The sequence below is a fragment of the Aegilops tauschii genome, chromosome 2 (genome assembly GCF_002575655.3).
Source record: "Aegilops tauschii subsp. strangulata cultivar AL8/78 chromosome 2, Aet v6.0, whole genome shotgun sequence".
NCBI classification, from domain to species: domain Eukaryota; kingdom Viridiplantae; phylum Streptophyta; class Magnoliopsida; order Poales; family Poaceae; genus Aegilops; species Aegilops tauschii.
The window spans coordinates 2,247,815-2,261,147 of record NC_053036.3 but is presented as its reverse complement, the minus strand read 5'-3'; the positions used below and the strand labels follow the sequence as shown (position 1 = coordinate 2,261,147).

The window sequence follows — 13,333 nt, the reverse complement described above, 5'->3', positions numbered from 1 at the left end:
TGTGCACACTCCGATATATACAATATAATATGATGACCCTTCAAGCACACTTATCGTCTAAGAAAATACCAAGGCTAGCCATAGTGGTGGTATAGTATCATTCACTCGGGAATAGCAAATACACTGATGTGGCAGCGAATTAAAAAAAATAGGGTTAGAGTAACATAGGTAGGTACCGTATCATAATAAATAAGATTACCTATGATACTACTCTATGATACTATGCACTATGAAGATATTATCATACACTAGTATCATATGTATGATACTAGTATACTCCCCACTATGAGAATGACACTAATCTCCAAAATTAAATAGAAGACGCATTGAAGTGCGGGCATGTTAAGTCTGATCTGAACGTGCCTAGTTAAGCCCCAAATTAAGTAAAGTCTGTTTTATGTTCAACATCAATTAGTTAAGCACGTCTCTTGGGGATTAAATGCCCAGATGCTTGAGAGAATGGCACATGGAGCTTGGTGGTATCATATTTTCTTAATGTACATAAACTTTACCGACCCTACTGGCAGTACACTCTGCAGGAGGAGTTGATCAGTGATCATTAGTCCTTCATTACATTAGGACCACACTCTTCGGTCTATAGCTTGTCAAGTGTCAACAACTACGGACACTGAGTTGTGCTTCTATTTGGTATAATATCCATACTGCAAAATAAGAAGATGCTTCTTGGCTGTTTTGGTTATTTTTGTCAGGTTTTGCGAGCTTGACTAGTTGTGTATGCACTTACCCACTAATGACATAGACACACATTTATAGAGCTTGACATAGTATTTCATTTACTCAATTAGTTCTTACAGGAGAATTCTGATCTCAAATTATGAGTATGATCGACGATCTGCGATGGATGGGATTGCAAAAAATAAAAGGGAGAGTGGTGGTGTGTGTTGTACTTAGAATCTCAAGTTAAGTTGAGCAGTAGTCACCAACTACTAATCAAGAAAGGGAGGAGCATATATAGCTGATCTGCAGTCAGTAGCAAGAGTAGTGGTAGTGGAGTGGAGTGCTTCACACTCTCAGCAAAGTGGACTTCACTTCCAGTGGCATTAAAGCAGCAGCAGCCACACTCTCCCTGGTTGTTAGAGGTCGTTGGAACCCACTGCCCCGTGGGCCCCACGACTAACTGCCCCCCTCCAATGGCACACCAAAAATTGCTATGTGGACTCACTATCTATCACCAGCAGCCCCCCTCCAATAGCAGTCTGAGAGAGATACACGCTCCTGTTGTTTTTAATGATGGGGAAAATGGTTTGTGGAAATTTAGAAGATTCTGGTATCGTACTAGCATTAAATGGCATAGATGTTTCTGTTGTACCAAAAGGTTAGTGTGCAGTTAGACTTCGGCTTCAGTTGGTACTGTGATGTCAACCTTGAGCACTAAATTAGTAGTAGAGTACATGCCATGTGAACCACCCTCTTCTCTACTAATTATCTAGGATATTTGATGGTGTACTATATGTTTTTTCTTCTTCTTTGGATCGCATGAGATTCTAGGACTATCTCAGTTTAACCACGGAAATTGTTACATATTCTTGGTGCATCTCTGTGACTGCAAATAATTAAGCGTCCCAAAAGTTGGTTCTATAAGTACAAAAATAAAAATGCTTTGCTGTTCGAAAACAATAAACTTAACTATCCGAAAATAAAATTCATTGTGTCCTTTAGAGAGCACCGTACCACCAAGAATAAAATTGTTTCTTTTCTTTGAAAGCGCGAACTATTTTACTTGTGGGAATTGAGATCATAGAAGGCGCTTAACAAATACTCCCTCCATAAATAAATATAAAAGCGTTTAGATCACTAGTACTGTACATACGTTGAAGTTGAAGAAGGAGATACATCTATGTACATGTAGCTAATAGTTTATTTGTGGCCGTATTCCATTCCCTTTTTGGTTGTTCCTTTCCTTGGTCCGTTTGGTTGGTTCCTTTCTGTTGATTGGATGCGGATGTGGATGTGGACAGGATGCATGGTTCGTTGGCCCGGCCGAAAAACAAAAGGCATTTCACGTGGTGCAGTGCAGTGTGGGGAGTATGAAGAGAAACATTGGCATATTATAGTGGCTTGGAATAGCAGCCAAGAGCCAAGTGATTGGTTCACTGATTGCATGGCTGACGACGGCAACTCCTAGGCGAGCCTTGCTCGTCCTGGCTCAAAAACTTATTTTTCATTCTTACAAAATTCTCAAGGAAAACTCATTGCACAACAAGTTGATGTTCTAGTCACTCATTTTTGCTTCTTTATTTTGTGAAGAAGACATACAAGTGTGTTTTCTCGTGAAAATTTGCAGGTACTTATTACATGGTTGAGTTTTTCTTTTCCAGATTTGTAGAAATTTCAGAACATAACTTTTTTTATTTCCTTAAACTAAAGGGTGCATATCTGCTCTGGAGAATATTTTTCCTGCATCAACCGATGCGGAGGTCGGGGTATCCTTTTCGGAAGAAATGTTCCCGGGAGCAGAAAATCCCCTTCTGAGCCAATGAAAGCTATATACGTGGTTGTGCTATCTATGTGTATTCGATCGAAGAGTTGATTGGAATCTTGTTCCATCCAGTTCACAAATAAGTGACCTTTTAGATTTTGACACCGTTATCAATATAAACAGTTTGACCACTAATTTATACTTTTTCCTGCGCATAAATGCAAAAAAAATGTGATGCTTAAAAATACATATCTCAAGACACATATAGCTTATAAGTTCACAATAATGCCTAAAACATTATTGATGGTCCAAGTTTGAAAATTTTGACTGGAAGTATTCCAAAAGTCACTTATTTGTGAATTGATGAAGTGTACTCTGCAGCTCAAGTTGGTAAGGAAGCTTGGACTCGTGCTAACTAGCTGGGCTCAAAATAGCCCCGGCCCGCTTGTGCCTCGCAGAATCAGGCACCGTGCCATACTTTAGCAAGGCCCAAGGTGTCGCAGAAGCCATATATGTGTAGTTGTGCACATATACTTTCTTTAAACAAAAACAATGCAGATATTTAATTCGTTGCCCAGGCTCATCTGCACCCGGTAAACAGTAAATTCAAAAAAGAAAACTTAAAAATTTCAAAAACTTCTGAATTTCTTTTAGGTGGAAGATGTTCCGATGCATAATGTTTGTGCCAAAATTCAGCTTGTTCGGACATATGAGGAGCTCATTGCAAAAAAGACAAAATTGGTGAAAACAATACGTGAACAGTGAACTTTCTTACAGCCCTAAAATTATCTTTTTTGCTAAGAGCAACTGAAATGTCCAAACTCCATGAAATTTGGCACGGACTTCATACACATGAGCATCTAGCATCACAAAAAATTGGATTTTTTTCTTTTTCTTTTTACTAATTTAAGCAAATTTACTGTTTACCTCGGAGCCAAAACGTCGTGCCCCATATATACTAACTCTGGCAAACACCACCGAAGATTCGACATGTTAATAATCGTCCTATGTTTTAAGAGTTATTATCATGTCTACAAATTATAAACCATTTGGAAGAAGAATCATATCATGTCTACAAATTAAAACAAAACGCGGCTAGTCTGACAAACATATATCGTCCAGTAGTCCCCCAACAAGGCATGTGTTCTGTCGGTTCGGGTCAAGATTCATAGGGAATGAAACCGTATAAAAGTACAAATTAAAACACACATGTGGCTAATCTGACAAACATTTACTAGGTGTGTCATGTCTGTTAGGGACAAGCCTCACACAGAATGAAACAATATTTATTTTACACAAAAGGCGATTAAACCAGGAAACATTTTGTCCTTATTTGATTTTAATGTTTTTAAAGTAAACCATAGACAAAAATATTTTGAGGTGTTTGTATACAATAACTACCTTGGTTTTGTAAACTTTGGTATTACCACAATTGTGTTGTTACTATATATTAAAATGACCAGCTCCTAACTTCTATTTCTAAAACTGAAAAGCGACACGTGCACTCTTTATCCATTCAAAAATATTTGGATATTTTATTTTATCATTTTTAGTTTTCTTTTCTATTTCCGTTTTTGTTTCCACCTTCGCAAAAAATTGGACATTTTTATGAATACAAATTTTCAAATACTCACAAAAATTACCAATTTAAATACATTTTTTGGTAAAAGGCATGAAAACATAGTAAAGTCATACAAACGTTTTGACAAACTGGTGAACACTTCTGAAAAATGCATGAACACTTTTCAAAATTCATTACCATTTAAAAAAATAGATGAATACTTTTTAATAATAAATTAATAGTACTTTTCAACAGTTCAACAATTTTCCAAATTACATGAATATTTATTAAAATACGTGAACACTTTTTCAATTACATGATCATTTCTCAAAATAGGTGAATATTTTTGTAATTACATGAACCTTATCCAAAATATGTAAAAAATCAAGTAGTTCCAATTATCTTTTTTCAATAAATTACTGGTGTGTAAATTAGTACTATAAATACTTTTAGGTTTTCGTTAGAGAAATATAAATACTTTTAAGTTTATGATAAAGAAAATAATTTGAACTAAAATAGTGACAAGTATAATGGGCCGCACTACCCCGGCTTTGCGCTAAGTGGGCTATGGCTCGGTATAGGCTCCACATAGTACATAAATACTAAATTCTATACATTGCTTACTGCGAGCGTTCTCCCCTGCTCGCCCACAGCACTCCTGACTTCAGCTGGCGATTCAGAACTTTTACTTCAAAATATTATCTGATACTTCCATTCCGTCTTCTGGGGCGGTTCACTATCTCTTTGTTCTGATTGTATTTATCTTTTCTTCTTTTTTTTCCCTTTCCTTTTCTGTGTCCTTTCGCTGTATTTTTTATTTTTCTGGCTCATGTCCATTTTTCTCTAGATTTTTTGGGCCTTTGGTCTTTCTTTCTACCTTTTCATTTATTTTCTTTCTTCTCTCTTTATTTTTAGTTTCTAAGGTTTCTTTCCTATTTTTTTTCTTTGTTATGTTTTTTTAATTTAAAAATATACCGACATTAATAAAATGCATCAACATTCTTTTCGAAATATATAAACAATTATTAAAGATGTTCGAACACACTTTTTTGAAGAGTTTATGAACATTTTTAATCACTTGAGTATATGTTTATTTCACGGTAGTTTTTTTATTAGCTGACAAATATTCTTGTAAATCAGGTTCATTTTTAAGATATACGATATGCTGTTCATTAATATGATGAACGTTAGATAGTACACAATGAGTTTTTTAATATAAAACTAGTTTTCTATTTTATTTCTGTTTTATTGGTTAGGTCCTTTTTATGTTTATTTTTTGTTTCCTACTATTGTTTCTATTTAAAGAATGCACAAAAGGTTTTGAAAATGCAGGAACTTTTCTTAAGAATACACAAATATTATTAAAATTGAGTAAAATCTTTTCAAATCATATGAATATTTTTTGAATAAATAAAAAATAATTTTTAAACATGATAAATATCAATCACATGAGTCATGACGATTAGTATTCGAATTACGTGATGAACAATTCTGTTATTGGCGATATATGTCTAATACACTATGATTTTTTAATATGTCAAAAATATCTTATTGAAAAACCATGAACGTTTTTCAATATAAACGGATTTTTTAATACAGTGTGATTTCGTCAATAAAATTAGTAAAATGGAACTATTTGCAAATACATGAACATTTTCTAGACAATCAGTAAAGAATTTTTAAATACACATTGTAAAATATATTAATAGTCAACTTACATTTTTCTGAGATACAAATAATTTCGAAAATTCATGTCAAACGACCTTCATAAAAATATTTTCCTATTTTATTACCATTTGAAAAAAATGGAGAAAAGGGAAACAAACAAGCGAGAACAAACTGAGAGGAAAATAAAGCATGGGTATAGTCGCTAGGCCAACTATGATTGTTTCAGGCGATGCCTATATTTGAAAATAGGATTTCCTATTCGGCGCCTTCAACGCTAGTTACTGTGTAAATCTGCAAACCGGCTCACACCCTCCCTTCACGCCGTGGCGGCCCTTTTAGTTTTTTTCTTTTTTCTGTTAAACCGCCAAAACTCTGCGGTAACCAGCCTGGACAGCACACATCTTGTAATTTACTTACTACCTTCTTCTTCTTCTTCTTCTATTCTTTCTTTCTGTTCGCAAAATCCTAATTTCTACTTGACGGGGTTTTCTTTTTTCTTTTCTTCGTTTTTCATTTTTTTAAATGCTTGAAACATTTTTCATTTTGAAACAGTTTTTTTACAAATTCAAGAACCTTTTTCACAAAACCCATGGACTTATCAAACCGATGAAATTTTTTCGAATCCACGAACACTTTCCTATTTTTATAATTTTTCCCAAAACCTATTAGTTTTTTTACAAATAGGTGAACTTTTTCGCAATTCTTGAACTATATTTTGAAATTTATGAACTTTTTAGAAAAATATATCATTTTCCTAAATTTGTGTATCTTTTTCATAATCGAAGTTTTTTTTTTTCAAAATCAAGGAATTGTTTTTCAAAATTGATGAACTTTTTTGATTTCATGAAGTAATTTTGGAAATTCTAACATAATTTCCAAATTGTTGAGCTTTTCCAAATTCAAGACCTTTTCACAAGTTCATGAACTTTTTTTTTTTTCATTTCTTCAACCTTTTTCCAATTTCTAGGAACCTTGTTTTAAGTCGTGGTTGTTTTCAATATTGTAAAGAAATCTTTTAAAAATTTATACTTTTTTCTAAATATATGTTAACTGAAGGAAGGGTCAAATAGCACTATTTCCTGATTGTGGTCAGCCAAATAAGCTCGACCTATTGGTTACTAGCTACAACGATCAACTGTCAATTGACAGGAATATCCTCTTTTCTCTATGTTTTGAGAGCATACTTTTGGGCTAGTCTAGGAGTCCGACACATGAACGCCAGGTGCAACCATCGGAGCTGAAAGCGCCGTATAGGAGCTCCCTGCTTTAAGAGGTGCGTCTAGCGAGCGTGGCTGTACCTTGCTTCTAGCCAGACCGAGGGAAGCCTCGCCTGAATGGAGCCACAAGATGGGCCAGCCCAGGAGTGCGGGATGCCACAACCGCTTTTTTGTTTTGTTTCTATTTTACTTTGGTTTATATTTCAAAATATTCAAAATAAATAAATACTAAATGTTCACCAAGCAGTTGAAAATAATGTTAAATGTGTATAGAGAAAACGTTTCTTATCGATACAAAAGACATAGATAGAAAAAAACCAATGTGGAAAAAGTTGAACATGTATCTATAGAATGTTAATCAAGAATCTTGGAAAATTATTAGTGTCGTATTTGTAAAATGTTAATCAAGCATTTGAAAACATATTAAATGTATATTTTTTTTGACCACGTATTAAAAACAATCAATCTTGAACTTTAAAAATATTATTCAAGCATTTGAAAATGTTAAATGTGTATACAAACCATGTTGACCGTGTACTAAATTTCTATATTATCTAAAAAATGATACTCTATGGAAAAAGTAGACGTACAAAATACTATGTTTTCCCATTTTGTTTTTCAGCTAGTTTTTGGAAAATGTTAATCAAGCTATTTTTCCATACAAAGAAATTTTAATGAAGCTATTTCTTCAATGTCAATCAAAACTACCTGCAAAGAAATAATCTTGCCTTTTCTGTTAATCAAGTTTTTTTAAAAATAAAACATATTATTTCAAAAAAAAATTAACATGTATATAAAAAATGTTTCCGATGCGTACGGAAAATGTAGAATGTGTACAGAAAAAACTTACACGCATTGAATAACAAAGAAAACCGATAAAAATCAAGAAATGAACAAAGAAAGAAAAAGAATAAGCAAAGACACAAAATAAAAACAAAAAAATAAAGAAAGAAAATCAAAGTATAATGAAGAACAAAAGAAAAACAGAAGAAAGCCATTGAAAAAGAAAATCCATATAAAACAGGTGAAGTAAACAAGGGAAAGGAGAGGAAAAATAATGAAAAAAAGTGCAGACCGATTAAATAAACGACCAAAACGGTGAAGAAACAAAGGATAAACAGAAAACCGACGAAAACCATTGAAGGAATATTGGAAAACCGAAAGAAAAAGAAAACAACGAAAAGAAAAAATAAATCAAAGTGAACTAGTGAAGCGAATGGATCGAAGGCAGCGAATGCAGCGTGCGAACAACGTACGGCCAGCCAATTACTACAGCGAGCAGGGAAAAACCATCAGGTAGCCGGGCATATATCTTGCTATAAGCGAGATATAGCTCTGGCGGCGTCTAGTCCTACTTACACGGAGCAGGTTTTGGACCGACCCAGTAGCCATGGCTCGTCTGTTGACGACATGTTTTCTTTCTTCCATTTTTTATTCACAATTCTGTCTTTTGACTTGATTTTATATTTAGAAATATTTGAAATATATATATATATATATATATATATATATATATATATATATATTACAAAAATTCCCCTAAAATAAACCATAAAAATACTAATCTTGCATTTGAAAAATATTAAACTTGTATAAAAATGTTTTTGATGTATACGGAAAATATACAATGTGAAATGACAAACAATTAGAAAATGTTAATCATGTGTATGAAAATGTTAATAATGTGTATGAAACATGCTTATAGATTGTAAAAACTTACTCCCTCTGTTTTTATTTACTTCACATATTAGCATTGTCTCGAGTCAAACTTTGTAAACTTTGACCAAGTTTATACCAAATTAATACCAAATGGTACTTAACAAGTCTAATTCAGTGTATATCAGTTTGATGAATTGATATAATAGATCAATGATACTTTATTTGTACTCAACAAAGTATTCATGTAGAGAAATTGCACATATGTATATTATTATTATTATATGTTCATGATTAAATAAAAATCTGTACTATGCACATCCTAGGTAAATTAATATCACCAAAACGCTTCCTTTGCCGTAATTCTAATTATACATAGAACACTCTTGCCCCGGCCCAGCCATCAAATCACTCGCTTTACTAATCAATATGCCTATTCCTATTTTTTGTTCCTCAAACAGTATAGTACCTACAACACCGCTAAATGCATTGACTACAAGAGCTGAGACATGGACCATTAAGGTCAATATTTTAATACTTTAGCACACAACTAACTTATCTACTAATGAACTTATCAACACTGATACAATTTTATCAAATGAGAAGGCTCATTGATAACACTCACAATTTGCTTTCTATAAGTTTGCTAATATTTTCTTTGTGTTTTGGGCATGCAGTATGATCCATGCTTTTAATGGGAACATATTATTCAAGAAGTTTAAGCTAGAAATAAGGGAGGACTAATCTATGTATTTGAGACCTTCGAGCTGGGAGCATGAAAAATTGTGATCATTGAAGAACAATGTCAAAAAACGTTGTCCTTTTCGTTACAACAGTGATGAAAGTTGATGAAGAAAAAACATCCTTTCTAGACAACTACTTAGAATTTGGTGATAATAGCACCTCGAAGAGTTGACTAAATATTGATGAACAATTTTCATAAACGTACATGATCCATATCGAAGATTATGTTTAATTCGATTAGATTTTCTAATATTTTTATGTGCAAATATCGTCGTGTTGCTTACCGCCATGAAACCAATAGAAGAAGTAAAGAAAAACAAGGCGACAAGCAGGGAGCAACTTGAAACATCCTCGAGATTGAACTCCTTTAGCTAGAATAGTAATACATAGACATAATATCAACAAATTTCTCAAGTTATGCAGTGGTTTGAGGACAACTATTTTTCAACTTGTAAAAATATCATATAACAAATTCTGATCCAAATATTGTATTGGCACAGAAATGCGCAACTATACATAAAATCGCGAGGAGTCAAAAAAAGGGACGGATTGTGGGTAATCGTAAATTGATCCAAATATTTTAATGTATTTTACTATATATGAACTCTTGCTTCTTATAATAATTTGAATTGCAAATTAAAGTATTTTTCAAAATTGAAGCAACACGGTAAAAATACTAGAAATGGTACAAATATAGATATCTTAACTGTTCGTTCCACTCCACTCTCCTCCTAGATCGAACAAAAACAGGTAGATCTTTCCATGAGCAACGATTTGTTCATTTTAGGAACCTGCCTAGATCGAATGTCAGGTGGATATTGGGGTCCAAAGAAAAACACACATGACCGGTGTGAGGCTTGACACATATAGGTCTTGCCTAGGGACGCGCTGGATGCAGCCTTCATTCTTAAATAGTTGCAACCCATTATTTATTTTTTCTCTTCATGCAACTATGCCACATCATGAAGTCATGCATGTGGTCATAAGTTACAATTTATGCACTAACCTAACCATGCAATCGTGCCACCTCAACAATCATGCATGTCAATTTGTTTCACTAATTTTTGTGTGGGCATAGACGCGACGGCTTGGAGCAAATATATGCGGGTCATCTTATACACTTTTATCTAGGCACCCCGTTGACTTCAATCCAACATTTTTCTCTTTTTATACAATATTTCATCACATGCTTTATTGTTTTTAAAATATAAACTGAGAGCAATCTCTAAAAAAATCACAATAATTTTAGTTTTACAGCATCTATTTATGCATTTGTTTTATTAAGGTTCCCGCAGCAATGTGCGGGGCATTACCTAGTTAGTATAATTTGCATGCCCATAACCGGCTGCTCACACGCTGGATTTTGCAGCATCTGCTGGAGCTATAGCGCGCGCCATATTTTGCAGCGCCCGTTGGAGCAAGGCCCTCCTATGCGCTAAAAAAACACTATTTTTTTTCCGGGAATGACGGGGGGCCGGGGGCCCCACCGGTTGTTATATTACTCGAAGGACTTGGCAGTCATACAGAGTTTTTTGTCGAAGAGATAAAAAACTACCAGCTAAGCAGCGGAAAAACTGAAAAGAGGGGGAGGGAGAGTTACATGGCCGAAAGAAAAAAAGCGTGCGTCTCAAGGAGAAGCGCGCGATCAGGAGTGTCGTAGCGGCAGCTCCATAGCATGATGTCGTCCGCTGTTCTGGAGAGGATGTCGCAAGCGTTGCAGTCGACACCGTTGAATGTGGCGTTGTTCCGGGCTTTCCAAAGCTGCCAAAGCAACACAAGGAGCCCGTCCTTCCAAAGCGCAACCGAGGTCGATGCACCCGGGGGCGAGGAGAGAACCCCGTCAACCGAGTGGAAGGGGCCCAGCCCTAGACGAGCCCAGGTGGAGGCCGCGCGCCTGCACGAGGTGAAGATGTGCGCAGTAGTCTCCTCTGTAGAACAGGAGGCACATATGCTAGAGGGAGCGCAGCTCTTCGCGTACAGGTTCACACGCGTGATGAGGCGGTCACGAACCAGCAAGCAAGCGAAGATCTTGATCTTCCGGGGGAGTTTGGAGCACCAGATGTCGATGGAGGACTGGCAGAGCACTCCATTTGAGAAGAGAACCCGAAACGCAACGCGCGAGCTGAACTCGAGGTCCTCTCCCCAAGCCATGAACCGGCGGTCCGGAGCGTCTACAAGCTGCAGGGCACGGATGAGAGTCCGAACCGCACCCAGCTGAGAAGCAGCGACAGAGGAGAGGCGTCTCTGGAGATGAAGACCGTCGAGGGCGACCACCGCCACGGAGGCGTTGGGACACGTGGAGTGGGAGAAGAGCGCTGCGTACTCGAAGCAGAGGGCACCACCGGGGCACCAGCGGTCATGCCAGAAGGAGGTGGCGCGCCCGTCCCCAAGATCCACACGAGTGATGGCCCTGTACGTCGGGAGGCCCTGGCGGACGATGACCTTGAGGAAGGAAGGAGCCGAAGAGCAGTCGCCCACGTCCCCCTGATGTTGCGGAGGAGCCAACTCTTCCACGGAGGATAGTCCAGTTGGTGAAGCTTGTGGACGAAGTTGAGGAGCAGGCACATGTTCTTCCGACGAAGATCGCGAATCCCGAAGCCACCCTCCTGCACATCTGCACACACATTATCCCAAGCAACAAGACAACGAGCGCCAGAACAGGTATCCTTACCGGTCCAAAAAAAAGCACGACGTCTATGATCGATCAACTCAATCACACCAGAGGGAAGCAGGTAAGAGCACCTAAAATAAGTAGAGAGGTTATTAAGAACGGCATTACAAAGGACCATTCGGCCACCAGAAGAAAGAAGCAAGGCACGCCATCCAGAGAGGTAGCGGTCGAAAGAACGGATGAGGGGGTCATAGGCGGAGATGGGGAGTTTCAACGGAGAGAAGGGCAGCCCTAAGTAGGGTTGAGGAAAAAAAGAGATAGGGCAGCCCAGGGCCCTAGCCAAGGCCGCAGACAGCCCATCACTACAGTGCATCGGGATGAACCCAGATTTGTGAAAATTGATGGCGAGCCCGGTAGCAAGGGCAAAAGCGTCCAGCAAGGATTTGAGGTGGGTAACCGAGGGGATGTCTGCATGGCAGAGGATAAGGGTATCGTCGGCGTATTGCAAAACGGGGCACGGGAGGGAAGGATCAATGGGGTGGGTGACCCGACCCTCCGCGGAAGCGCGGCGAACGAGGCGTTGAAGGACATCGACAATGATAATAAAAAGGTAAGGATAGAGCGCGTCGCCTTGACGCAGGCCGTTGCGACAAAGGATCCAATCCCCGGGGACATTATTGAGGAGAACCGAGGTGTGGCCGCTAGACAAGATAGCGTGGATCCACCCGCGCCACTTTGAGTCAAAACCCCTAGCCGAGAGGACGGTGAGAAGGCTAGCCCAGTTGACGGAGTCAAACGCCTTCCGGAAATCAATTTTAAACACCACGGTAGGAGCTCTCCGGGTGTGGCAAGCGCGAAGAAGGTCGGCCGCGTAGACAATATTCTCGGAGATACGGCGGCCAGGAAGGAACCCTGTCTGGTCAGGGTCAACCAGAGAGTGAATGTAATGCTGCAAGCGGGAGCACAACGCTTTGGTGATGGCCTTCATGATGTAGTTTTGCAGGGAGATGGGACGAAAATCTGACGGTGAGCGAGCCGCCTCGAACTTAGGGAGAAGGACGAGGAAGGTGTGGTTTATGTGGGTGAGATCAAGAGTACCATCATAGAAGTCATGAAAGACCCCCTCGACATCAGAAACAACAGTATCCCAAAATGAGACGAAGAAAGAGGGACCAAAGCCATCGGGTCCGGGGCTGGAGAGACGGTTCATGTCGAAAAAGGCCCGACGGATCTCGTCCGAACAAAAGGGGGCCGTGAGGTCATCGGAAAGCGGAGCCGTGTCTGGGTAAAGGTCAGAGAGGGAGAAACTCCAACAGCAGGCAGGTGCAGTACCCAAGAGATCTTTGTAGAAGGTCCGGAGGGTAGCAGCTTTGTCATCATGAGAAAGGAGATCGACCCCGTTGACGGAAAGGACGAGAATACAGTTTTTCCGAAAA

The 13,333-nt window shown here is 38.1% G+C and overlaps 1 protein-coding gene across 1 annotated transcript; it reads right to left on the bottom strand.

The window, feature by feature from the left end:
- Positions 1–10,882: 10,882 nt before the first annotated feature.
- On the bottom strand, positions 10,883–13,107 carry LOC109736039 (uncharacterized). Its single transcript, XM_020295255.1, has 2 exons — positions 12,251–13,107; positions 10,883–11,900 (listed from the first exon to the last, which is right to left on the bottom strand). Exons 1-2 carry the CDS (start codon positions 13,105–13,107, stop codon positions 10,883–10,885), a joined length of 1,875 nt encoding a protein of 624 aa, XP_020150844.1.
- Positions 13,108–13,333: the final 226 nt, after the last annotated feature.